This window comes from Spermophilus citellus (assembly GCF_964194105.1).
Source record: "Spermophilus citellus genome assembly, chromosome: 2".
Lineage (NCBI taxonomy): Eukaryota > Metazoa > Chordata > Mammalia > Rodentia > Sciuridae > Spermophilus > Spermophilus citellus.
In genome coordinates this window covers 250,131,520-250,158,365 of record NC_138183.1, presented here as the reverse complement: position 1 = coordinate 250,158,365, position 26,846 = coordinate 250,131,520, and the positions used below count along the sequence as shown (strand labels likewise).

Below are 26,846 nucleotides of genomic sequence, written 5' to 3'. Positions count from 1 at the left end.
CTGAGCTCATTAGTGACCACTTTCCATGTGTGGCTTGAGTTCATGACAGCCTTGAAAAAGTGAGGGTATTATCATTTGTTAGGAAGGGAAACTGATGCCTAGAGAAACAGGCCTTGCCCAAGGTCACAACAGTTCGCAGAGGCAGCTCAAGGGTTTGAACCCAGTTCTTTCTGGGTCTGGACTCCTTGGGAAAACATAGGAGCTGTGGTCGCTGCTGCCACATCCCACGAGACCCGGGGTGCTCCCTGCTCTCCAAAGTCTGAGTCAGCTTCCGGGGAAGATGCATGTGTTAAAGAACTGCAGAGACCAGCCACACCACGCTTTGAAGGCAGCAAAGGGCGCAGCAGGATTGGGGAGGGGTAGGAGCTGAGCACTGGGATGTGTGCCAGATCCCACTTCCTCCTGGCTGGCACCACCCACCACCAGGGAAGACGGTGGTGACATCAGACAACCCCGTGTGGAGTCACCCTTTCCTGGGAGGCCCATCACTTTGCAGACTCAGGCTCTAAAGAGCGCTCACAATGTGCTGTGCTGAAAGTGAAAGCCAGTTCTGCCCCCCATTCCTGGAGAGGTCACCATGATGTCACTGCCTTCAGTCTCAGCCCAGCATTCAGGTCCTCTGGATCATCCCCTCAGCAAGCCAATGCATTCCTGCCTAAAGGAGTTAGTTAAGTGACTTATTCTTGGGACCTTCTTCCCCAACTTGGGAAGCTGGGAGCTAATGAAAGAGTGCCTGGCTTGGTGTCACATGGGGATAAATCCATCTCAACAAGGAATGCCCTGCCGAGTGGCAGCGCCCTCATATCTGAATTTGACCCCAGGTGAGGGCATCAGCCCCTGCACTCTGATGCCCTTAGGAGGTGCCCCTTCCTCACCCCCTGGATTAGATGGGGCTGACCCCATCCCCACTCCAGCATGAGCCTGGGACCCCAGCTCTGCCAATCTCTTCCCCTCGCCACAGGGACTGCTGTCAGGACCCAAGCCACACCAAGGACAGCCAGCCTGGGACCTCTGTTGGAACTACTAGGAAAGTGGTGGGACGTGGGGGCACCCCCCTCCCTGTTAAGCTAAGCTGGCCCTTTAGGGGTCATCCCACTGTGAGCCAGCCCCGCCCAAGGCTCCCAGGCACTTTTAAGTTTTTCTGTCATTAAAGAGACATTTCACTGAAACATCATCTCATCAATGTTCTTGCACCCCACAATTTTTTTCTTAATAATGAAACATAGGGATTCCACCTCTTGGGTCCCCTTCTTCCTCTGGGAGAAGTCTTTTCTGCTGTCCTTTAATAAATTAAAAAAAAATAAAATTAAAAAAATAATGAAACATAAACCAGGTCTGTTATTATGTGTACAGAAAAAATTCATCTAACCTTGTTAACAATTCAACCCAGGGATGTGGCTCAAGCGGTAGCACGCTCGTCTGGCATGCGTGCGGCCCAGGCTCGATCCTCAGCACCATACAAACAAAGATGTTGTGTCCGCCAAAAAACTAAAAAATAAATATTAAAATTCTCTCTCTCTCCCCCTCTCTCACTCTCTCTTTTAAAAAAAATAAAAATTCACTTCAATCTAATGTATGAAATATGATATGTCAAGAGCTTTGTAATGTTGTGAACAACCAATAAAAAAAATTAAAAAAAAATAAAAATTGAACCCAAGTTTATGTGACATTATTCTAACTCTTTTACATTTATCACTTCATCAAATCCTTGGATTACTATCCCCATTATACAGAGGAAGCTTAAAGAAGTTAAGTGACTTGCCCCAGAACAAGCTCCAGGCCCTGGGATAGAGCTTTCCTATCCTTCCATGTCCCTCCCAAAGAGCCCCTGCTCTGGAAAATCTCTGAGCTCCCCTGACAGAAAATGACCTTCCCTACAGGTGTGTTCCACCCCAGGCTGAGACTTAGCTCCAGCAGGCTCCTTCACAGTCCTGGATGGGACATCAGTACCAGCCTCAACCCACAGCAGGCGCCTAAGCCTTCATCTTGTACTCATCCTCTACAGCTCCCTCAGGTGCCTTAAAACTAGGGATGCATGAGGTGGGAAGACCCAGACAGAGGTCCTCCTCTGGGCACCTGGAGACCGGCTAAGCATCTACCCAACCCCATGAGGTGTGGAACATACTTGGGAAAAGGCCTTACATGTCTCCTAGCTTCTGCCAATCGGTCCCTTCCTTCTGCCTCAGTTTCCTCATTGGTAAAATGAGGAGCTTGGCTCGGGAGAATCCCCCAGCACCCAAGGCAGATCCTATGGGAATGAGAAAAGCAGAAGTTTATTTATTCAAAAAGGTTTTGGGGTCCCTGGATGAAAAGCTGCCTGGACTTTAATTCATTTATTCACTATCTGGGCATCTACTATGTGAAGGGGAATACTTCAGAGAGCAAAACAGGCAAAGCTTTGTAGCTCTGGTATTCAGGAGGCCTCCGAGCTGTCTGGCCTCCAGCCCAAGCTGAGATGCTGGACTCATGGAGAGGCCTCTCCAAGCTGGGTGTGGAGGAGAACTGAGGGCTTAGATTCAGAGGTTGTGTTCTCCCTCCAGCTCTGATGCCCTGTGGTGTGACCTTGACTCTCTGGGTACCAGCTTCCTCTCGTTCTCTTGTGGACTGAATGTTTTTGTTTGCTCAAACTATGTTCAAGCACAACCTCAATCTTCAATATGATGGTGTTTGGAGACAGAGCCTTTAGGAGGTAATTAGGTTTGGATGAGGTCATGAGAGTGGAATTAGTGTCCTTGTAAGATGACAAAGAGTGACGAGAACTTTTTCTACCAAGTGAGGACACAGCGAGAAGGCAGCCATCTTCTATCCAGAGGCCATTGCCACACTTCAACCTTGCACTTCCCAGCCTCCCAAACTGTGAGATCAGTGTCTGTTGTTTAAGCCACCCAGGCTGCGGTAGTGCTGGGGCAGCCAGAGCACACCAGGACACCACCGAGTGAGGGCTGGGACCAGATGGCCCTGCCAGCCAGGGAGGGCCTCTGGCGGAAGCCTGGTATGGCCACTGGAGGTTAAATAGTAACCACCCCTCCCTCCCACGCCCTCTCCCTGCCACCTCCTCAGGGAGCTGAAGCCATCAAACCTGCCTCCTTTGCTCCTCCTCAGGGCTGTGGCCTCCTGGGAGGAGCCACACCTGCCTTCTACCTCCTACCTGAAGCCTGGGCCTGGGGGATCCAGGTTTGGGACAGGGGCGCTTGGCCCGAGCCTCCCCCACAGCTGTTTAGGGGTACATCCTGCCCAACGCCCTGCATAGTGCTCCCTGAGGAGCTCTGGCTCACTGAGCCCCAGGTGCCCGCCTTAGGCAGGAAGCCCCAGCTCTCCCAGTGACTGGGAAACAAAAATAATTCAGAGAAACCGGGGCAGCCTCATTGCGTGGGGGTGTCCCACTTTCACCTCTGCCTCCAGGCCCCTCAGAAGCCAGGAGGCAAGGGCCCAGCTGTGATGCACAAGCCCTCCCACCCGGGCCGTCCTAATTACAAGCCACCATCCAGAATGAGTCACCACAAACCTCAGGAGAGGGAGTCCGTCCTGACTGGATGGCACTTTACAACATGTGAAGAGCTTTCGTGGCTCTCTCCCCTCTCAGCACAGCTCTGTGCAAGGGGTGTGACTTCTTTGTCCCCCCCCCCCAAGCTTGTGTGTGAGAAGACCGAGGCCCCAGGCAGTAGAGCTGGTGAGAGGGCACAGGGGCTCAGAGCCTTCCAGCTGTAAGGCCCAGGCAGCTCCAGGCGTAGCTCCAGGGAGGGCAGAGGATGGTTACGCTCCATGCCTCTGCTCCGCTCATGACACATCTCCAATCAATCTGGGCATGGCAGGCACAGCACGGGGCTGGTCAATTGCATTACCCTTTCCTAATGAGCTCACAGGCAGCTGTGGATCCTCAACACTACACCCATCACCCTCAGAAGGTGGTATCTGCAGGGCTTTCCACCCTCAAGATCCCCCATCATCAGCCTTGAGCGCTCATGACGCAGACACAACCCCAAGATGCACTTGTTGCCAGACCATAGAACCCTACATGCTGTGTGCTGGTTCAGCACAGGGGTGGCTTGGCTCCTGTGTCCCCGAGATCAGATGTCCTATCCAAGCACGGCCTTCTCAGAGACACCACCATGCAGGTTTGCTTGGGGTTTGCTAGGTCTTCTAAAGAGGTTTTTATTAGGAAACATTTCAAATATTGTCCAAAATGTAGATGATACCACTTACAACTGTGCTCCCACTACACAAGCAATTACTGAAGTCCCTTTATCCTCTTCTGTCCACCCACCTGTCTCTGGTCACCACTCTCTGGATTTTGTTCCTCATTCTGGTGCTCATTTTATACTTTCATGACCTCTTTACATATCTATATTATTAAACCTTATGGAAATGTCATCGTCTTGTTCTGATCTTGTAGCAGTTTGCTATTTTCACACAACTGGATGCTTTGGACTGTTAGGCCTGGTGATAAACACAGTTTCGAATCTCCCAGGGTTTCATAAATGCAAAGGTCGAGGTCTCACTCTCGGCACCAGGCCTGGGTTCAGGCAACTCACCTGCCTTAACCCATCTCATCACAACAAAATCGTTATCCTCGCTTTACAGATTTGCAAACATAGCTTGGAAGCTGGGCTCTTAGTCCCTAGGTCTGATCTATGGAAACAGTAACATCCATTTTTATTTAAGGCCCATTGCTTGATTTTACAGACCCACCTGGACTCCATCTCAGAGGATCGGGGGAGTCATATTCTCCCCCATAGTTCCTACATTGAGCCTGGGAATTTGTACCATCCAACTCACACCCTCTACAGATGAAGAAACTGAGGCTCAGAGAGGGTGACTCAGTTTCTCACAATTGCACTGCTCTGCTGTGGGCTGTGAACCTGTGCCCCAGGGAGCACAGGGACTGTCCCCAGCCCCATGTGAACCTGGGGCCCCGCTGGCTTCTTCCCTGGCTCTGTTCCTGGCAGCCCTCCCTCCCTCCCCAGAACACCCTCCCCACACCTGGCCTTCATTCTCCCAGTCTCCACCCTCCATAGTCCTTCTCCCAGAAAAGGGGCCCAACCGGAAGCCAGATCATGTCAGGAACTTCCAGCCACGTGAGCAGTCCTGAGCCAGGGATTCTGAGCAGCCGGTGGCTTTAGGAGAAACTGAAACTGGGCTTTCTGGGGGCGGAGTGGTCACTAGGGATTTAAAGAGCTGCCACTTCCTTGGGTCCCCAGAGGGCACCGGGAGGTCACAGCTGCTGAGGGACATCCAGGATCTGTGTGAGCCTCGCTCCCCTGCCTCAGCCATGCACCTCTGTGGGAGAGAAGTGCTGCTGAAGGGGCCCGTGAGTACGGGGCTGCAGGGGTGGGGGGTGACGGGAGTGGACTTGAGGGTCTCAGGGCCCAGGCAGTGGGGCATGAGGGGGGATGTTCTAGTGCCAGCTCTGTGCTCCTGGGCTGTGTGACCTCTGGCAGGCTCCACTCAACCCCTCTCTGAGTCTGAATTTCCTCCCCTGAACCATGGGGGGACAGTTCCCAAGCTGCAGCTGCAGCCTCAGGGTTAGAACTTGGACTTCCCACCGGCTCTCTCCAGACCCACCTCTTCTCCCGTGGTCCCTCCAGTCTCTGTCTTCCCATGACCCCTGCAGCCATGGGTTCCCTCACAGGTCTCCCCTCTTCTCTCACTGGGTCCTTCCCCGGGCTCTAGTCTCTGAAATGAGGGTGCTGTGGTCGTGAAGGCACCAGAGGCTGTGGCCTGGGTAGAGCTGGAGCCAGGAACTACTGAGGATCCAGAATCCTTGGCCAAGGAGGCCAGGGTCTTGCCTGAGGTCCTTACCCACAAAACCCCCCGAAGACTGATGGGGGCCTGTTGGGCTGTGAGGTCTTCCACAGTCCCTGGGCCTCGTCTTTCCAGAGCTCTGGGCCATTGGGGTGAATGTTCACCTAAGTTCCAAGGTGCCCAGGTTGGGGATGGTCGCAGCTGACAACCTTGGAGTCCATTGGTCTGGCAAAAGGGACTCTCCATTCATTCGTCCCAGACGGTTGCTCAGCTAGAACATGGGGGCAGGGGTGGTTCCTGTTTTGTTCACCACTGTGTCCCCCTGGCTACGTGACCGGCCGACACACAGTAGATAAGTAATCGATTTTTGTGGAGTGAGTGGATATCAGCTTTGGATGTGAGCAGGACATAGACAGAGGGCCCCGCCCTCAGGGGGCACTGCAGGGAGCACTCAGGAGCAGAGCTGACCTCTCCCAGCTCTGGCTCTGAGCTGCCTGCCCTGTGGGTTTCTCTCCACGCCTCATAGTGGCCTCTGAAGAAGGTACCATAATGCCACTCTTGCACAGAGGAGGTGACCGGGCTCAGAGAAGTGAGTGACCAGCCCAGAGAGACCTGGCTCGTGAGAATGTGCCATTCGAAGCCAGTTCTGTCCAGGTTTCAATCCCAGGCTCCTCAGCTTCCCTACTTGTCCTCGCCCCCACATGTTCTATGAGCAGGGCTCATGAGGTGTGCGAGGCCTGCAGAGGAGTATGGGTGCTGAAGGAGCAAGAGGGGCTTCTAGGAGGACAGGTCAAGTCCCCAAGGGAACAACTTGGCTTGGCAAATGGCTGGCCAGAGCAGAGGGCAAGAGCCCTGCTGGAATCCCTGAGCCCTGTGTCCCATGCCCAGCAGGACCCACCAGATTGTCAGAAGCAGCTGAAGAAGAAACAGAAAAACCGGGTGGCCGCCCAGCGCAGCCGGCAGAAGCACACAGACAAGGCAGATGCCCTGCACCAGGTGGGGACACCCTCCATCTTAGACAACTTTCTGTTACTATAAGTGAATACCACAGACCAGATAATTCGTAAAGAAAAGATGTTTGTGCTGGGCATGGTGGTGCACACTGGTGATCCCAGCAATTTGGGAGGCTGTAGCAGGAAGATTGCAAGTTTAAGGCCACCATAGCTACTTAGTGAAACCTGTCTCAAGGTTAAAAAAAGAAAGAAGAAAGGAAGGAAGCAAGAAGGACTGTTGATATAGCTCAGTGGGAGAGTGTCTCTGGGTTCAATCTCCAGTAGTACAATTAAAAAAAAAAAAGAGGTTGGTTTAGGGACATCGAAGAGCATGATGCCAGTTTGTGTGGAGGGCCTTCCTGCTGGTCACAAGTGGCATGTCGGGGCACATCACAGAGCAAGATGGAGCAGAGACAGCTCACTTTTATAGCACATCCACTCTCATCATAACCAAATAACCCACTAATTAATTAACCCATCCTCAGCAGTGGCCCTTGGTTCCACATCCCAAATACATGACTTGTCTCCCGCCTCGGCACCCTAAGGGCAGGGAACCATTCCTTTCCCTGCTACTCGCCCATCACCTAGAACAGGGTATAGCTCAGCCTGCAGAGCAGGTGAGAGGCCCTGGGATCAAGTCACCATCCGGCAAATGATAAGGCAGTGTGGGGACACATGGGTAGGGCAGCGCATCCATCTGCTGGGGCTGCATACACTGCAGGCTTAACCCACAGAGATTTATTTTCTAAAGTCCAAGATCAAGGTACATGTTAATTTTCTCTGTGCTGAGGGCTCTCTTCCTGCCAGGGTACTTGGGGGGTGCTGTGGTCTTTTTCCACGGATGTGAGAGGAGAGTCATCTCTCTCCCTTCCTCTTTTGGTGGTTCTGGGGCTCAAACCCAGGGCCTCACGCATGCCAGGGGAACTCTACCACAGGGCCACATCCCCAGTCCTCCTTCCTCTTCTTATAAGGCTACCAATCCTGTAAGATCCCTTATGACCTCATTTACTCTAAATTACCTCCTAAAAGCCCTATTTCTTTCTTTTTTCTGTTGGTACTGGGGATTGAACCCAGGGGCACTCAACCACTGAGCCACATCCTCAACCCTTTTTTTGTATTTTATTGAGAGTCAGGGTCTCACTGAGTTGCTTAGGGCCTCGCTGGGTACTAAGGCTGCCTTTGAACTGGTGATCCTCCTGTTTCAGCCTCCCAAGCTGCTGGGATTACAGGCATGCAGTACCATGCCTGGCTCTAAAGTCCTATCTCTAAACACAGTCACATGGGTATTGTGACCTCATCCTAATTTCAGAGGGACACTATTGTGAGTGGCCTTGGGGACATAAAGAGGTGATGAAGGGTGATCTAGACTTGAGGGCTCCATAGGAGCTTTCCAAGTGGGTGAAGGTCAGAACATGCACCAGGGGCAGGTGGAGCACTGGCTGGGGTGGGGGGCGCCCCCTGCAGACTGCGCACCAGGGAGCACCACGGGAAACTGTGCGTCCTCTATCTGCTCCTTGTGGAGACTGCTACGGTGTGTCTTCCCTGCACCCCAGGCCCTGGAGGGCAGATATGAGCCCCAGACAAAAGCCCCCCTCCCACCTCCAGGGGCTTCTGTTCTCACAGAGGCCAGAGTACAAGTACCTGGTCCATAAAGCGTCGGAGATGTTAAGTGGTGACAAGTCTGAAGGGGGAAAATAAAACGGAAAAGGGAAGGGAGAGGCAGGCGTGATGGAGATTAACTAGGGAGATCCCCTGAGCAGTGACATTTGAACAGGCTGAAGGTGGCAAACAAAAAAATGAATGAGTGACTCAGTTCCTGGAGGTCAGGTGGAGGTTTGGAGAGTTTAGGGGACCTGGTGATGTGTTCTAGAAGTGTCCATTCCACCCATGGAAACCACCACTGGTGGTGTTGAGGTCCTTAGGAACTCTCGAGACCATGGCCTAAGGCACGTTTTTATGCAAAACATCCTTACAACTTCTCCTTTTCGAGTGTCCCCAAAAGGGGACTGAAGGAAACTGTTCATCTCACTCGGCCTATAATGTGAAAATAAAATTCTTTCCACGTTTCTGACATCGCTGTCATCACAGATGGCCATTTAGAAGTGGAAGTGGAAGTGGACGATTGTCCCAGCAGATTCTCAGAACTGGGTGTCTGGAAGAACAGAACTTTTTGAAGGCTGATTCAGAGCTGTCCAGCAGAGCACACCTGTGCTGTCAACCTGGAAAACTGAACCCCAAATCCCACGGTGCCTCAGTTGGCAAGCTATGAGCCCCGGCTCCCCAGGGAGGTGGAGGTGGAGGCCTGGAGGTGACATTAAGTCACCTGAGTTGTCTAGGACAGAATGACTTGGAAGGTGCCACGTGAAAGCCACGTTGGGACTCACACAGGGTGTGGCGCAGAGGAGTGTCCAGGCAGAGGAGACAGGAAACATGTTGAGGAAATAAATTCCACCTGAGGGACAGGAGGAGAAGGAGCAGGAGACAAGGCAGGACAGATGGCACTGGAGGTTTGAGCAGGGGCTGCCAGGCTGGCGTCCAGGGCCAACACGGGGAGTTTGGAACCTGGGAGTTTTGGGCCTTTGGAGGGTTTTGGCCTCCAGTTAATGACAGTGCCTTCTTGGGGCCAAGAGAATTGGGTGGTTGGGGGCACACCAATGAGGAAGCCATTGGAGACCCAGGTAAGTGGGTGCAGCTCAGGGGACTCGCAGTGGGCAGAGAGCAGGGCAGCTCTGTGCCCTGCCAGGGTACAGGATGGGGGCGTGGTAGAGGGCTGGCTCTAGCCTGGATATGCAGAAGGTGGCAGCTTCCTCTGGCATGAGGAGCCTGGAGGGGGATGGGGCTCACGCCGGCCCCACTGCAGGCTGACGTCCCCTCCTGGCCCACCGCTTCTCCCCCAGCAGTACGAGACCCTGGAGAAACACAACCACACCCTGCGGAAGGAGATCCAGGCCCTGCAGGCTGAGTTAGGGTGGTGGACTCGCACTCTGCAGCTGCATGAGTGTGTGTGCCGCCTGGACTGTGCCTCCCGCCCAGCGCCGGAGCCTGCTGGCTGCTGGGCTTGGCCCCAGCAGCCCCTGGGACAAACCACTGCCCGTGGGCAACATGGCTGCCTGAAGCAGAAGGGCCTGATGCAGACTCCAGTCTCCTCTTCCCCAGCTCAGCAACTTTCTCCAGGTCCACACTCTCAGGATTCCCCTGGCCTTCTCCCACCCCTTCTGCCTTTGCTGTCCCTTGGCCCTGCCGTGGGGACTGCACCTCCTGCCCAACTGTCCCTCAGGCCTGACCTGTCTGCCCCACCCGCTGGCTCTGGCCCGTTGGAGATTTCCTCCAAGCTTGGTGCCCTCCTGCCCAGCCCTCCAGCCCAGCCTGCCCCTCCACAGCCCCTGGGACCGGAGTACCCCATCAGGGGGCGACTGGAGTCCTCTCCCCACAACCCTTCAGCTGCTCCAGGGCCTGCGTGTCTGCAGAGGAGGGAGCCTGTTCTCTCAGCCCCAGACTGGCAAGGGCCTGCAGGGGGGCCCGGCCCTCAGCCCCTCCTGGCCTTCCCCCTCCTCTCCTCTGCCCAAGTCCACTTCTAACCTGCTCCCAGGAATGGAGCTGCCTCCTCCTTAGGCCCAGGAAGCAGCCTCAGCAACCAGGTGCCTCCTTTGCTGCTGGAAGATTTCCTTGTTGGTTGACCAGCTGGGCCAGGATTTCCCTGGGGAAAAGGAAGCCATCGCTGAGAGCCTTCTACTGCCGCAGCCCCTGCCACCACCAATATGTCATTCCAACCTCACAGTCACCTATGAAACAGAGACTACCATTCCACTGTTTCAAACAAGGAAACAGAGACTCAGAGAAGTCAAGCGACATGTTGAACATTACACAGCCTGTCTTAATTTGTTATTTTTATTTTTATTAGTTTCTCACGCAGCCTTTCTTGAGACTTGAAACACTATCATTTGCTGTCCTGGTAAGATCCCGGACCAGGGCCCACGGGTCTGAAGTCCTGAAAACTGAGGGCTGGTATAAGGAGTTTCACTGCTGGGAGCAGAGAGGGCTCTCCCCTCTGCTGTCCAGTTCCCCTGGCAAAAACCCAGCTGTCCCAGAAACGCTGCCCTGGCTGGGGACAATCCAGAGTTCACAGTGGGCGAGGAGAAGCCCAGAAGCCCAGGAGAAGACGCTTGCGTTATCCCAGGAGTGTTTCCAGTGCCGAGAAACCACTGTGAGTTGGAGCCGATGGAGGCCTGGAGGGCCCCTCTGGGACTTCCAGAGGCTGGTACCCACAGCCATTCTGAGGCCTGGGGGAGACTCTGCAGGGCCAGCTCTCCTGGCTAATCCCAGGTAGCTCCCCGCCTCCCCTTCCCCAAGGCCTGGCCGCTGGACCTCAGTGATCCATTCATTTTACGCCCCAAGAGCAGGAAGAGAGACTGAGGGAAGTACCGGGGCCGGCGCTGCACTCGAGCCTAGCAGCGGCAGGGCTGGTGTCTTCTCTGGCAGCACCAGGACCCTGCGCACCCCCAGGCCTGGTTACCCTCAGACCCCCTGAAGCAGCTTCCTCCTGGCTCTTGGGAAGGGGCTGATGGCAGCACAGAGCAGGAGCCTGAGACCAGGCTCAGCTGGGGTGTCTGCTCGGAGAGGGCAATCAGATTAGGTGAGAGCGGGTGTCCCTCGCGCTCCAGGACAAGCACTCGGAGACGACTCTTCACCCAGACTCTCACACATGTAGCTGAGACACTATGTCAGGATTTAACACACTCCCAGGTGCTGGGCACAAGTCTTGGCACATATGATGGCAAATAAATTCAAAAGTGTTTCCCCACTCCTTTTTTGCTTAGGCTAGTTGTTTAAAGCTCTGGGTGTGGTTTATGCTGCGGAAATTAAAAGGTCCTTTGGAAGAAGAAGGAATGGTCTAGAATCTTAGAGGTGGGAAATCCCCCATGAACCCCCTAATCTGATCTTCCTCTCATACTACAGGTGAGGAAACAGGCCCAGAGATGAGATGGACTTGCTCAAGTGCATTGGTGTTTCTGAGCAGACAGGACCAATAGGGTGTGCATGTGTGTGTATGTATTTATGTACATATAAACACACATATCCATGGTGGGGGGAGTAGTTTAAGATATTCAAAATCTGCAGGGTGGGCTGGTAGGCTGGAGACACAAGAAAGAACTGGTGTTGCAGTTCAGGTTCAAGGGCCTCTGCTGCAGAATTCACTCGTTTGGGAAGATCAGCCTTTTTTGTTCTATTTAGGCCTTCGACTGATTGATTGAGGCCCACCCACCTCCATGGAGGGCCGTCTGCTTTACTCATAATAATGTCATTCTCATCCAAAAATATACTCAGCAGAAATACATAGAGTAATGTTTGAGCACCTGTCTGGGTACCATGACTCAGCCAAGATGATGTAAAATTAACTATCACACCAGGATCACGTAGCAAAGGCAGGTGTCAGGGTGACGGAGGGCAGCTGAGCTGGAGTTAGCAGAGTGGGTTCAGGGAGAATTAGAGGGCAGGAGGGAAGCCAAGATGCTGTTGATTGGAGGTGGGCTTACATCTGGGACAAGAGTTGGCATTATGCACTGTGGACCAGAACTTGATGGGGTGAGGGTACCGCAGCCTGGCTGGTGTCTAAATACCCTGAGATGACGGGTACTGTACTGTGTTTTAAATGGTGCCTATAATAACTCTGTGAAGAAAATGGGACTATCATCCCTGCAGTTCAGAAAGGGAAACTGAGGCCCAGGAGAGTTAAATAACAAGCCCAGGAACACACAGTAGGAAAAGGTATAGATTTGGTTCAATGAGCAGAAGCATTTAGACACAGACATCCCATGATTTTTATTTTTTGTACTGGGGATTGAACCCAGGGGTGCTTAAACACTGAGCCTCATCCCCAGCCCTTTGTATTTTTTTATTTAGAGACAGGGTCTTGCTGAGTTGCTTAGGACCTTCCTATGTTGCTGAGGCTGGCTTTGAAATTTCGATCCTCCTGCCTCAGCCTCTTGAGTCTCTGGGATTACAGGTGTGCACCACCACCACGTGGGGTCTTCTGTGTACTTTTATTGCAGATCCTCAACAGAGGGGCCGGCACATGCTCATGGATATCGCCCAAGGGGGCAAAACTCTACTGTAAGCCCAAAACACAAAGGAGGGGAGTGCTTTAGTTAATGTTGGTCCGCTCATCGGGGCAGCAGTGAAGAGCTGCTCAGAATAAAGAACGCTCGGAAGATTATTTAATGAGATGAGAAAATGCAACATATTAAGCAGGAAAAATAGAATATAGGAATAGAACTGTCACTATCGTTTGATATTATGCTCCCTCCCAAACATAAACAGAATAAAAGGAGTGGGAGGAGATGTTGTAGATTTTTGAGAGCGATAAGTGCTGTATCTGTGAATTCCCAAATTTGTAAACAGTGAGCAGGAGCGCAGAAGCCGCGAGGCTGAATATATCCTACCACTCTATATCTGGGCCTGTTGGTGTCTGTTGGTGTCTGTTGCTGTGGAACAAATTACTCCCAAACCTAGTGGCTGGCATAAGCAACCTTCATTATCGCACAGTTTCTGTGGGTTGGGAGTCTGGGCATGACACAGGCTGTGCTACTGTACTGGCTCAGGGTCTCACAGGGGGCTGCAACCAAGGTTGGCCAGGTACAGTCACCCCAAGGCTCCACGTGGGAAAGGTCTGCTTCTGAGCTGCCCATGTGGTTCTGCAGACCCTAGAAGGCCTATGTTGTGGTTTGGATGGGAGATGTCCCCCCAGAAGCTCACGTGTGAGACAATGCGAGAAGGTTTAGAGGAGAAATGACTGGGTTGTGAGAGCCTTAACCCAATCAGTGAACCAATCATCTGATGGGATTAATTGAGTGGGGACTGGAGGCAGGTGGGGTGTGGCTAGAGGAGGTGGGGCATGGGGCATGGTCTTGGGTACATGTTTGTATTTGGCCAGTGGAGTCTTTCTGCTTCCTGATCATCATGTGAGCTGCTTCTCTGCCACACTCTTCCATGATGAAGACGTCCTGCCTCACCTTAAGTCCCGAAGAATGGAGCCTGCCTCTCCTTCTCTACAGTTGTTCTGGTTGGGCTGTTTAGTCACAGCAGCAAAAAAGCTGACAAAACTGCCCAGTTCCAAGTATGTCTTTTTTTTTTTTTTTTTTTTTTAAAGAGAGAGAGAGAGAGAAGAGGAGAGAGAATTTTTTAATATTTATTCCTCGGTTTGTTTTCGGCGGACACAACATCTTTGTTGGTATGTGGTGCTGAGGATGGAACCCTGGCCGCAGGCATGCCAGGCCAGCGCGCTACCGCTTGAGCCACATCCCCAGCCCATCACCCAAGTATGTCTTTTATTGACGATTACAGGTTGTTGGCTAGAGAAATCGGTACCCCACCAGCTTGGCGTCTTTGTAGAAGAGCTCAACCTGACAGCTGTTTTCCCTCCAAGAAAGAGTGAGGAAAGATGGGCAATAGGAGGAAGATGGAAGACACAGTCTTTTTAAAATTTATTTACTTTTATTTTACTTCTTTTTGTTTTTCATTGCTAAGGATGGAGCCCAGGGCTGGGTGCATGCAGAGACCTTATCTTAGCCACATTTCTAGCCCAAGGTCGTCCCGAGCTGGGCCTGATGGCCCATTCCTGTAATCCCAGCAGCTCTGGAGGCTGACGCAGGATCCTAAGTTCAAAGCCAGCCTCAGCAACTTAGCAAGGTCCTAAGCAACTCAAAATTAAATGTAAAAAAGGGCTGGGGATGTGGCTCAGTGGTGAAGGGCCCCTGGGTTCACCCTGGTACCCAAAAAAGAAAAAGAAAAAAAAAGGTCATCCTATCATTTTTGCCATATTCTATTCATTAGAGGTAAGTCTCAGGTTCAGGTCACACTCAAGGGAAGGGGATTCCACCAGGGAGTGTATAAAAACCTGGAGTCAGGCTCAGTGGCCGAAGGTCCTGGAAGCTGCCTGTCATGCTGGGGAAGAAGCAGCCCCCTCTTGGAGCCCTACCTTTTCCTTCCATCACCAGCACTAGTAGAGGACTTTCTTTGGAGAGGTTCTTTTTCAGAAGGTGACAGTTTGGATCCCTTTAAACAATGCCAAGGCTCCCAGCAGTGAGCAGCTGTGGGGTTTCAGGCTGCAGCAAGGCACCTCGCTGGAGACGTACTCTCACGTTAGCCTGGCAGCAAGGACAGTGCAGGTGTTCCCTCCCCAGAACACCCTTTAAAGTGATGCGTGGACAGTCAGCACTGAAATGTCCGGCATTTGCAGGCCAAGGGTATCAGTTCTAGGAATCAGACCCACGGTCACTTTATCACTGAGCCCTTTCTATTTTATTTTGAGACAGGGCCTCACTAAGTTGCCCAGGCTGGCCTTGAGCTTGCGATCCTCCTGCCTCAGCTGCCTGAGTCACTGAGATTACAGGCGTGCATTACCGCTCCAGGCTCCGAGAGTCTCTATTGAGGAATAGTTGACATAGAAAGAAATACACATTTTTAATGTGCTCAATCTGAAGAATTTGGACCTATGCAAACTATGACATCACAACCACAATCAGGGGAACAGACATATCCAATATCTCCCAGTGCTTCCCGTGTCCTTCTGTGTGTGTGGTAAGGACACTCTATAAGAGATCCACACCTATTGTTAATGATAGGTGCTGTGTTGTACGGCAGATCTCTAGATCTTATTCATCTTGCATAACTGGGACTTTACTCCCATTGAACTTCTCCCGCTTCCCCCTTCCTGAAGCCCCTGCCAAGTGCTATTGTAATCTCTGCTTCTACGAGTTTAACCGTTCAGACAACAGCAGCAGTTATACTCAGTGGTTGCCCCTTAAGATCACAGCACCTGGCAACATGTCTGTCTTAGTTTGTGAAAACACTGAGGATCACACAGTAACAAAATTGCCTAACAATGTGTTCCTCAGAAGGTGTCCCCATCTTTAAGTGACACATGGCCGTATTCCCAGAAGTGGATCTTTATGTCTCGAAAAGCAGTCACTCGTTGGAGGACTAAAGTTTAAACCCACTGGAACTCTAAGCTGTTTCTTTTTCTGCCATTTACCTTACTAATGGGTTTAATGGTGGCTTCCCAAAAGATATGTCCATCTAGTACCTGTGGGTGTGACCTTATTTGGAAAAAGGATCTTTGCAGATATAATTAAGAGTGTCAAGAAGTCATCCTGGATATCCTGGTGGACCTTAAATCCGACGTCCATTAAGAGGGGGTCAGCCATAAGAGGAGGAGAGGACCATGCAGAGAGGGACGCAGAGGTCAGGGATGTAGTCCCAAGCAAGGAGCACCTGGAGCCACCAAAGTCTGGGAGAGGGAAGGAAGGCTTCTTCCTCAGGGGCTTTGGCCTAGCCCTGCCAACCCCTTGATTTCAGACTCCTGACCCCCTACTGAATACTTACTGAACACTTAGTGGATACTCAACTAAGTGCTGGGATACAGTGGTGAATAATATGTCAGTATTCCTGCTCCTCAGGTTCTAAAACTCAAATCAGTAAAGACAGATAATAAACTACAAGTGAAAAGTTTGGAGAGGACTGGGATGTGGCTCAGTGGCTCTGCTAAGCGCTTGCTATTAGAACATAAAGGCAGGAAAGCCGCCAGGATTGACTGGTTGAAGGAGCTGCTTTTCTGGAGAATTCGGGGAAGGGGAGGCATCATGCAGGCTAAGACCTGAATGATCAGAGGGTGCCAGCCGCGCCCAGATCTAGGGTAAGAACATCCCAGGCAGAGGACCCGGCATGTGCAAAGCCTATGGGTTTGGAAAAAGCTAGGTGCGTTTGAGGAATAGAAAAAAGGCCGATGTGGCCAGAACTCGGTCAACGAGGAGAAGGAGAAAGATGAAGTTGGGCACGGGCCAAGAAAATCATGGAAGCCATGGGATGAACCCCAAATCACTCCTACACAAATGGACAGCCACTGGAGGACTTTAAGCAGTTACACTAATTTTTTCAACTCATTTGAAAAATATTTCTTTATACTTCCTCTGCCAAGTACCGTCCTAGGCATTTGGGGTTAGGGAAGAGATCAGACCCCTGAAACTGCCTGCGCTGTGGACCTTACGTTTTAGTGGAGAAGTGACAGGGTAAGACGGGAAGAGAGGAATCGAGTGTTTTAGGGTGAGGACGTTGCAATTTAAGTAGGTGCCCAGCAGGTTCGGCAGGAAGATGACATCTGGGCAAGGACTTCAAGGAGGCAAGTGCATGGACCATGGGAAGACAAGGGAGAGTCACCAGGCAGAGGGACAGCCAGTGCAGGGGGGGAGGGGGCAGCCAGGGGAGGGCGGTGGGAGATGGAGCCAGGGAGGCAGGGAGAACCACAGGCCACCACAAAGGTTTTGCTTTTTTTTTTTTTCCTCCACAAAGCAGGGAGCCTGACATTTTATTGAATTTATTTATTTATTATATTTACTTTTTAGTTTTAGGTGGACACAATATCTTTATTTTATTTTTATGTGGTGCTGAGGATCAAACCCAGTTCCTCGCACATGCCAGACGAGCGCGCTACCACTTGAGCCACATCCCCAGCCCGGAGCCTGACATTTTAAAAAGATCAAAATTTTCAAGGGTGAGAGTAGAGGCGGAGGTGATAAGAAGAGGTCAGACGTGTGTTATAGGCAGAGCTGATGGGATGTTCTCGTGCAATGCATGTGGGGAAAGGGAGGGAGAGAAGATGACCCTGAGATTTGGGGTGTAAACAACTGGTTGGAGCTGCCCAGGACCAGGAGGAGGAACAGTTTGGGGTTTGTGTAGAGGGGAGATCAGGAGCCCTGTTTTGTTCCTGTTAAATTTGAGATGCTTACTTGACATCTAACTAGATTTAAAAAATAATTTGGTGTCATAATCCCAGCTACTTGGGAGGCTAAGGCAGGAGGCTTGTAAGTTTGAGGCCAGCCTCAGCAACTTAGCAAGACCCTGTGTCAAAATGAAAAATTTAAAGGGCTGGGCATATATATAGCTCAGTGGTAAAGCAGCCCTGGTTGGTTCCCTAGTACCAAAAGCAAACAAACAAAAAATTGCAACTATTTGGAACAATATGAACCAACCTCACAAACATAATGTCGGACTGTAGAGGCTAGACACAAAAGAGACAATGACTTGCATGATCCACTTATATAGAATTCAAAATAGAAAACAAACAAACACACACTAATCTGTGGTACCAAGACCAGCCACAGTTGACAGTCTCTGGCAAGGTACAGGGGGCGCCCTCTAGGGTTATGTTATTTTTCTTGGTGTTTGTGGTGGTTACATGAATGTGTTCACTGTTTGAAAATTCCTTGAGCATTGATTATCTATGGTCTCTTCTGCTGTGTCTGAATCACGTCAGTAAAGGGGCTGCATGCCAGGTGTATGACACATCCCTGGCATGTAGTAAGTGTTCAATAAATGTTAGCTCTTAAGAATGAATGGACGGAGAGGGGAGAAGGGGTGGGGTTGTGACTCAGCCATAGAGCACTCGCCTAGCAATGTGAAGCCCTGGGTTTGATCCTCAGCACCATATAAAAATCAATAAAATAAAGGAATTTTATCCACCTACAACTAAAAGGAAAAAAAAAAAATTAAAAAAAAGAATAAAACTAGGGGAATCTCTTCCAAGTGGAATCTATTAACAATCAGAGTTCTGGACAGATCAGAGCCTGTGCTCAGAGATGGCTGGAGGGAGAGGAAGAGGTTTCAGGTCTCCTACAGGGGACAGAGGCAGGAAGGAATCTGAAACCTTTCCTCTTGGATCAGTGGTTCAGTGCCTTGGAGACTGTTCCTTTGGGAATGTGAGTGTCTCTGCGTGCATTCATGTGGAATTTCATTCCATTTTAAAGGGTCCACAGTCCCTTGCTTTTCTAATTCAGCGAATGCTACATCTCCCTAGAGACTCGTGCCCTGGATAAGTGCATCTAGCAGCTGGCCCAGGTCCTGGCAGGCTCTTGCCCCTGTCTGTCTTGGGCTCCTGTTTATCTGATGATGGGGCGCAAAGCCCAGATCTTCTCTTGGTCATGCCCAGACCTCTGAATTGAACTGGGGGTGGGCCTGGACCAAGGTTCCCGGAGGATTTCTGGGTCCGCCTGAGCCTTGGTCAGAGTGAGTTCTCTAAGGAGCGCTCTTCTGAATGGGTCTCCCAGGTGGGAAGGCGGTTTTCCTTCCTAGGGTTCTGGCCACCATCTGCAGCAGTCAGCTCCCGTGGCTAAACGAGGTAGAAAAGCCTCCGAGCCTGGAGGGGTTTGGAGCCCTTGAGCAACACTCCCCCAGTCTTTCTCTAAGCTACGCCTCACACCCCAGCGGTCACCAGGTTTCCCAGCCTTACTATGACCCGGAAACCAACACATACAGAGAGAATGAACGGCCAACTGAGTGACAGTCTCCACCCCTAGGAGACCCCTCTGCCCCCAGGGCTGTCTCCAAGCTGGGTCACCTCGATTCCCCGAGGCCCTGCCAGACCAGTCTCTGGCCTACCAGCTTCCCGAGCTGAGGGCTGTTGCCTGGCAGTAATTGGCCTGGGAAGCCCAAGGGGAGGCAGTGGGGGATGGAGAGAGGGGAGCCCCAGGTGCTGCAGGAAGTGGAGCTGTTGATGAAGTGGCTCCTTCCTTCAGCCCTGGAGACAGGGAGCCCCGGCTCTTAAAGGAGACACACATGACCTGTCTGACTCTCCCCGGGGGAGATCACCGGTCTTCAGATGTGGGCCCAAGTGCTGGTGACTGACAGGGACCCTTGATGCAGCACTGCAGCCCTGCAGCCCCGCTTCACAGCACAGATTCATCTTGTCTGGGCAGCTCCCAAGCTGAACTGTTCAGCAGGAGGGAAGCCAGTTATGGGGAACCCTCCTGGAATTCCCTGAAAGAAGGGGACCCCGAGAAAGTAACTCCAAAGCTACAGTCAAAGGGACCAGTTAATACAAAAGAAATCCCCTGAACAGTCAGAGGATCAGATGGTTGTGACAAACCACAGCAATGAGGGCCCATCGACAGTCCCCAGTCCAGGACTTGGCTCTGAGAAGCACCTAACCTGTAATCACAGTCTTGCATCAAAAATAGTCACCCAGGGGCTGGGGATATAGCTCAGTTGGTAGAGTGCTTCCCTTGCTTGCATAACCCTGGGTTCAATCCCCAGCACCACACACACACACACACACACACACACACACACACACACACACGGTCACCCAAAGGTGATCCTAGTGCCCCCAGCAGCAGCAGCACCTGGGAACTTACCTGTTCAACAGGAAATTTTCAACGGCCCTGATACCCGTCATCTCCTGAGTCAGAAACTTGGGGGCTGAATCCAGCAAGCCACAGCCCTTTAGATGATTTGTTTGTTTTGGTGCCGGGGATTGAACTCAGGGGTGCTTTGCCACTGAGCCACACCCCTGGTCCTATTTGTTATTTTGAGACAGGGCCTCACTAAATTGTCCAGTATGGCCTTGAACTTGCAATCCTCCTGCCTTAGCCTCCTGAGCTGATGGAATTACAGGCATCACAGGCAACATTATAGCCCCCAGCAACTTTTAGGGGCACCCTCAAGTTTGAGAATTACTGGGATGATCCGACAGGACTCCAGGGCTGGGTTACCCTATAAATGTCATATACTGTCATACACTGCATATTTATTTATATTCATCAAACATTTATCAGCACCTTCTATGTGCCAGACACCCTGGCAAGCAACACAAGAAGCCCAGAGAAGGACAAAATATAGCGCCCCCTGTAGGCAGACTGATCAGTGGGTTCAAGGTAAGGCAGAGAAAGCCCTGGGAACATGGAGCACAAGCTTCTTCAGGATGTAGCCCCAGCCTCCCTCATGAGCCTCATTTCCTGCAACTCCACAGCTTCAGTCTTTTTTGTTTTGTGGTGCTGGGATGGAACTCAGGGCCTCTCCCACCGAGCCACACCCTCAGCCCTCAGTCCTTCCTCCTTACAGTGGAGCAACTGCACTTCTTGTAGACACAAGACTACTTCGTCTGGACTACTCTCCCTGTGCCTCCTGCCCATCTCAGGACCCAGTGCAGGCATCTTCTCCTCCAGGGAGCCCTGGTGACTCCTGGCTGGCTGGTATCATCCTTGAGGTCCCCTAAGGCCTGGAGCACAAGTGTCTCTGTGCCCTTATGCACTGAATTTTCAAATCTGCTTAAGGGCTAGGGCGGAGCTCAGTGGGAGAGCCCTTGTCTAGATGTGCCAGGTCCTGTTCTGATCCCCACTACTGCAAAAACAAGCGAACAAAAAGTTGAGCCAGGCACTCAGAGTCCAGGAATTCAAGACCAGCTTGAGACCCTGTCTCAGTAAAAGAAGATAAAAAATAGCTGGGATCTGGGGTAGATGCATCTCAGTTAATTGGGAGACTGAGGTAGAAGGATCACAAGTTCAAAGCCAGCCTCAGCAACTCAGTGAGACCCTGCCTCAAAAATAAAATAAGGGCTGGGGATGTGGCTCAAGCGGTAGCGCGCTCGCCTGGCATGCGTGCGGCCCGGGTTCGATCCTCAGCACCACATACCAACAAAGATGTTGTGTCCAGGGCTGGGGATGTGGATCAAGCGGTAGCATGCTCGCCTGGCATGTGTGCGGCCCGGATTGGATCCTCAGCACCACACACAAAGATGTTGTGTCCACCTAAAACTAAAAAATAAATATTAAAAACAACACTCTCTCAATAAATAAATAAATAAATAAAACGGAAGGGAGGATGTTAAATAGGAGGGAGTGGGCAGCAAAAATGGAGAAGCTTCTGGAAGGTGGCACCTTGTGTAGGCAGAGGACCAAATGCTTTCCTCCAAATGAAACCTGAAACAGAGGAGGCCGTGCCCCTGCAGCAGCCTCTTGCCCCTGATTGCTGGCTCTCCAGATCTGCCATGTGTGCCTTTGATTGAGTTGTCATCTGCTGAGTTGCCGTTAAAATACTCCAGTAGGTCAGGCTAAGTCAGAATCTATTCAAGTCTCTTCAGTAGTGTAAGTTGTTTCCAAGTCGGGGTACCCGTTTATTAATTTTTAGGAATCCCAAGAGCATGGGAACAGGTGCTCAACCTCATGAGTCTTTAGGGAAGTGCAAATGAAATCTACCCCTGGATACCATTACACAGCTACTAGAACTACGAAAAAAAAAATTAATGGAAAAATATCAAGTGCTTCCCAGGACACAGAGCAATGGAAACTCTCACACTCTGCTGGTGGCGACCCAAAATGGTACAGCTGCTCAGGAAAACAGCTTGATGGTTTCTTATAAAGTTAAAAATACCCTTGCCATCTAATCCAGGGTCCCATATCTAGGCTCTTACTGTGGAAGTATGAAGACAGAAGTCCACACAACAACCTGCATGTGCTTTTTGTGTGTGTGTCACTGGGGTAAACACGGGGGGGGCTTTACCACTGAGCTACATCCTCAGCCCTTTTATGTATTTATTTATTTATTTTGAATACAGGGTCTCACTAAGTTGCTGAGGTTGGCCTCACATTTGCGATCCTCCTGCCCCAGCCTCCTGAGCCTCCAGGATTACAGGTATGCGCTCCCATGCCTATCTGTAAGTGCACATGGAGAGAAGCTCTATTCAAAATTGCCAAAACTAGAAAACAACCTAAATGTCCATAAATATGGGGCTGGGGATGTGGCTCAAGCGGTAGCGCGCTTGCCTGGCATGCGTGCGTCCCGGGTTCGATCCTCAGCACCACCTACCAACAAAGATGTTGTGTCTGCCAAGAACTAAAAAATAAATATTAAAAATTCTCTCTCTCTCTCTCTCTCTCTCTCCTCTCTCACTCTCTCTTAAAAAAAATGTCCATAAATATGCAAATAGACAACCAAATGGTGACTAGCCATATAACAGATACCACTTGCAACAAAAAGGACTGGATTATTGCTATATCCAGGTTGCCAGGGGTTAGGGGTACAGTAACTACACTTCTTGTAGACACACAGATGCAGCAGGACTGGACTATCCTTCCTGGGCCTCCTGCCCATCTCCTGATTGCAGATGGACAGCTTGAGGGAATTCACGGGAGGAACTATTCTCTATTTTTACCTATCCTTGAATAGGATGTGCTAAAAATGTTTGGCATGCGTTAAAAATCATAGAATTATATATTGAAAAGAGTGTCTTTTTCTGAATGTCACTGTGTCCGTGCGCTGCTGAGGATTCAACTCAAGGCCTCATGCATGCTAAACCTGTGTTCTGAGACATCCTCACCCTGTTTCTGTATGTAAACTTCAAAAACTTTATTAGTAGTTTATAGAAAAAAGAATCCCTAGGGACAAGGCAAATCTACCCCAGGATAACATTACACAGCTACTAGAACTGCGAAAAAAAAAAATTAATGGAAAATATCAAGTGCTTCCCTAGGGACAAGGACCCCAGAAGTGGGGGGCCCCTCCCCATGTCTTGTCTGTGGTCGCCAGTATCTGTCCCACCTCTACCTCTTAAGCAGGGTCAGCCAGACCCAATACCCTTTCTGAGTTGCCCACAAATCAAGTTCTATGTCTGGCTGATGCCCCAGGCAGTATCAGAGGACAGATCACACCCCCAATCTCCCCATGGAGTCTGACCTCAATGTCATCTTCATGACGGCAGGTGACTCTGTCTTGTTCACCATGGTATCCCCAGGGCCTAGAACAGTGCTTGGTAAGTAATAGTTATTCAATAAATATTTGTTGATTGAATAAATATTGGTTATTCCTTTAACTCTCTGGCTCCAAACTGCAGAATCTATTCTCTTAAATATTCACTCCAGCCCTTCCCTTCTCTAATAATCTCCCTTGCTCTTACTCCCTACCTGGTACTCCCACCTGAAATTCCTGCTCAGGTATTGCCCTGGCCGCTCCTCTGGCCCAAGGATCTCCTGTTGTTTCAGTGAGAATTTCTCCCTCTAGTGGCATCCTGTTACTGCCCCTCAGCCAGAGCCCCATGAAGCAGCCATGGCTTCATGACAAATGGCGGTGGGCCACATGGACTGAAAAGCCACCTGGGTTCACAGGGGCAGCCCTCATGCCTGGACTGCAGCAAGTAACGGTTGGTGTCTGCCAGGAGGTACTTTGGTTCAATCTTATTCTAAGTGTTGATGTGTTTCTTTTATGTCACTTGAGACCACATAGTTGTAGATGACAGAAAGTAGGATTGGTTATTTGGGGTTGTAATAATGCCCTCTGGTCAGAATCCCCAGTCTATTTATTTCCCTCCAGGCTGGTGGGAAATAAAAGTGCAGGTCTAAGTGCAGGTCACTTCCTGCCAGGGGCCACTTCTCCTCAGAGTTACACACATCACACAGGTGGCCATTTAAGACTCTCCATCTTTCCCTTCATCATCTGAGGCACAAGTAGCATCCAGGTAGGCGGATTGTGAGATGCAGGCTCTCCCGTCCACATCTAAAGAATGAACTTAGAGATGAAGGTACAGAGAAAACGAGGCTTTTAATGATGGTCTTGCAAGATCCGTGCCTGGGTGAGTACGCACAGCCGGAGCAGTGACAATCAGCATTTTATTCCCTAGTGTGCAAGGTCCCTCCCCTGGTTCCTCAATTGCTAAGTACTATGGGGGTCTTTACTGTCTCCTATTGGATTATTTAAAGAAATGTACCTTCAGGTGTTGAAAGGACACTTGTATAGTCCACACAAAGTCCAAAGACCACACCACACACCAGAAACTCACACAAGAGACTTATTGTCAGTAGCACAAGGCAAACCGACAAGGCTATCCCTCCGAGGAGAGCAGCAGCGTGTGGGCACTCACGGGGCAGCTTTATAGCCCGCAAGAGGAATTTCATAAGCTGCTTAGGAGCTGCGTCATAAGCTGGGGTGGGGCTGATCATTTAGCGGGCACATGTTCTTATGGGAAATTAAGCAGCTTTGCCTCAGAATCCAAACTTTGGAGCCTCTAGATACAATGGCTCCCGACCTAAAATCTGAGGCCAATATTGATCTGATGCCAATAGTTGTCCCCACCTCCCTTTGTTCTCTTGTGGTTGGGAAAGCCTTCTAGGAGTGAGTGCATCTTGGCACAGACTCACTCTGTTTCTGCTGGTCAGGCCAGTCCCTTACCCCTCACCTCCTGTTTGTCAAGGGGTGGTGACTTTTCCATACTCTGGTGTTAACTACTTGTAACTTTCCACTCTGGTCTCCCTTCCTGCTGCTTTCATTTCTCTTCTTTAAAAAAAAATATTATTTTTAGTTGTAGTTGCACATAATACCTTTATTTTATTTATATGTAGTGCTGAGGATCAAACCCGGGGCTTCGCACTTCCTAGGCAAGCACTCTACCACTGAGCCACAACCCCAGCCCCTTCCTGCTGCTTTTCTTACATCCCAAATAATTTTACATTTAAGACTAAATACAGAAGCCTGGGTCCTTCACCCACCCAAGAAGGGTCCTTCTTCTAGTTCCCAGGATGATGACTACAAGTAACACACACCCAACAGCGGCTGGGAGATTGTCCTGTGCTGAGACCCAAGTCCTATTGACTTGGGCAACTTTTACTCTGTGACAGGCAAGGTCACACCCAGGAGCTGCCCCTGGCCACAACTGCATTAGCCTCAGTGCACACAGTGTACTCACTTTTCAGGGAGTTGCTATGGCGAGGGGGCAAAATTGCGACGTATGCAGTCGAAGGGAGAAATAAAGAATTCTACACGCTTCTGCCCCTTTCAATGCTTTATTCACTCAAATTACTCAATACTATTTCACTCTATAGGTTCTTAATCAAGAAAACGACAATCCTTAATGCTGGGCACTGCAATAGACATAATTAATTCACAGCAAACAATTCTAGATTAATTCTAAGCACTGCAAACACACTTAATCATGACAGGCTCATGACAGACATTTCCTCTGCAGGCTAAGTTCAAAAGTCTTAAGCCTTAGGCTTTGTGTCCAGCAGATGCACACTCACTCAGACCACGGTGACCAGGTCCGGAACCAAGGCAGGCTTTTCCTGCATGGAGTGGACGACCGAACCGACCAGTAGAGGAGAGGGTCATAGGGAGAAGGCGAGGCTCTCACCAAGGTCCAGACGAGGCGGTAGGGTTGGAGAGCAGTGAGGATCACACAGAGGGTCAGGAAACAATGACAAGTGATGGGATGTCAGTCCAGGTCCTCATTAGGCTCTCCAGCTAGACTGCATCCTTGTTTCGGCTGGCTGAATCCCTAATCATTAGCTCTATTATTTATATTAAATTTGGGGGCTTTTCACCCTCCCTTCTAATACTTATCAGCTACCACAGGATTTCTCCATGATATCATTTACCTTGGGGTTCAAAACATCTAGTCTGGTGGTCTCCACCCTTATCTTCTCACCTTTTCCTCTTATCAGGCGAGGACAGCCTGCCAGGGGCAGGACCATTTGTGGTCAAAACAACAAAAAAAAGATGTACAACATTTACTACCTGGGAATGGGAATAGGACTTTATAAAGTGGTAGGGGGAGGCAGTCCACGAAGAGGAAACCACACGGGCTTATATATGTGGCTGCAGAGATCACCCAAGTGCACAGGTCCGTCATCACCAAGCCTGCACACCCGGCAGACGTGGGAGCCAAATTACTTGGTAAGTCACAACACAGTCAGAACTTATCAATAGGAAGTGTAAGGGAAAGTTCCTTGGTCTTTGTAATCACACAAACTGTGTTCAAGTCCTTGTGCTCCCATTTCTGGGTGTCCTTCAAATTGGGGCATTAAGTTCTGCCTTAGAGCACGATGGTGAGGATTAAAAGACAACAGGCACAGGCAGTGACTTGCACAATGCATTGCACACAGGAGCTCCCCACCCCACCCCCTGCAGCCACTTCTACCCGACAGGACTCACCAGGGACCTAGCAGGCAAGGTAGCTGGGGTGACGGCGCATGCCAGTTTGCAAGTTCAACGCCAGCCTTGGCAATTTAGTGTGACCGGTTTCAAAATTAAAAAAGGGCTGGAGATGTGGCCTCAGTAGCACAGCACCCCTGAGTCAACCCCCAGTACTGCGGACACCACACACAAAAAAGTCGGTGGATAAGGTTAGGAGCAACTGAACCACGTCTAGACTACCTGATCTGACAGGTGGGACACGTGCAACTCCAGCTGGGCTTCCTGCAGGGGCTCTGCTGGCGCACGCGCAGACCGCGATCAGGGCGCGCCCGGCGTGGGTGGGGTGAGATGTGCAGCTGCGCATGCGCATAGGGCGGGGCGGAC

The 26,846-nt window shown here is 50.8% G+C and overlaps 1 protein-coding gene and 1 long non-coding RNA gene across 3 annotated transcripts; one reads left to right on the top strand and one right to left on the bottom strand.

The window, feature by feature from the left end:
* Positions 1-5,153: 5,153 nt before the first annotated feature.
* Positions 5,154-11,490, top strand: BATF2 (basic leucine zipper ATF-like transcription factor 2). Of its 2 annotated transcripts, none has more exons than XM_081281774.1 (3): positions 5,154-5,308; positions 6,634-6,738; positions 9,635-11,490. In XM_081281774.1, exons 1-3 carry the CDS (start codon positions 5,270-5,272, stop codon positions 10,310-10,312), a joined length of 822 nt encoding a protein of 273 aa, XP_081137900.1. In that variant the 5' UTR covers positions 5,154-5,269; the 3' UTR covers positions 10,313-11,490. The 2 variants fall into 2 exon arrangements, with proteins under 2 accessions (XP_081137900.1, XP_081137899.1); XM_081281773.1 differs by having other exon boundaries at positions 9,632-11,490.
* Positions 11,491-12,738: 1,248 nt separating this feature from the next.
* Positions 12,739-20,195, bottom strand: LOC308642643. The gene is made up of 3 exons (XR_014020597.1): positions 19,919-20,195; positions 13,745-13,854; positions 12,739-12,843 (listed from the first exon to the last, which is right to left on the bottom strand). It is a non-coding gene; the product is annotated as an uncharacterized lncRNA (long non-coding RNA).
* Positions 20,196-26,846: the final 6,651 nt, after the last annotated feature.

What these genes read in the sequence shown, in the direction of transcription:
- BATF2 (XM_081281773.1), top strand. Translation starts at nt 5,270, where the DNA reads ATGCACCTCTGTGGGAGAGAAGTGCTGCTGAAGGGGCCC. An exon ending in AAGTGCTGCTGAAGGGGCCC is followed by an intron (nt 5,309 to 6,633) that starts GTGAGTACGGGG and finishes CATGCCCAGCAG; the next exon opens with GACCCACCAGATTGTCAGAA. An exon ending in AGGCAGATGCCCTGCACCAG is followed by an intron (nt 6,739 to 9,631) that starts GTGGGGACACCC and finishes CTTCTCCCCCAG; the next exon opens with CAGTACGAGACCCTGGAGAA.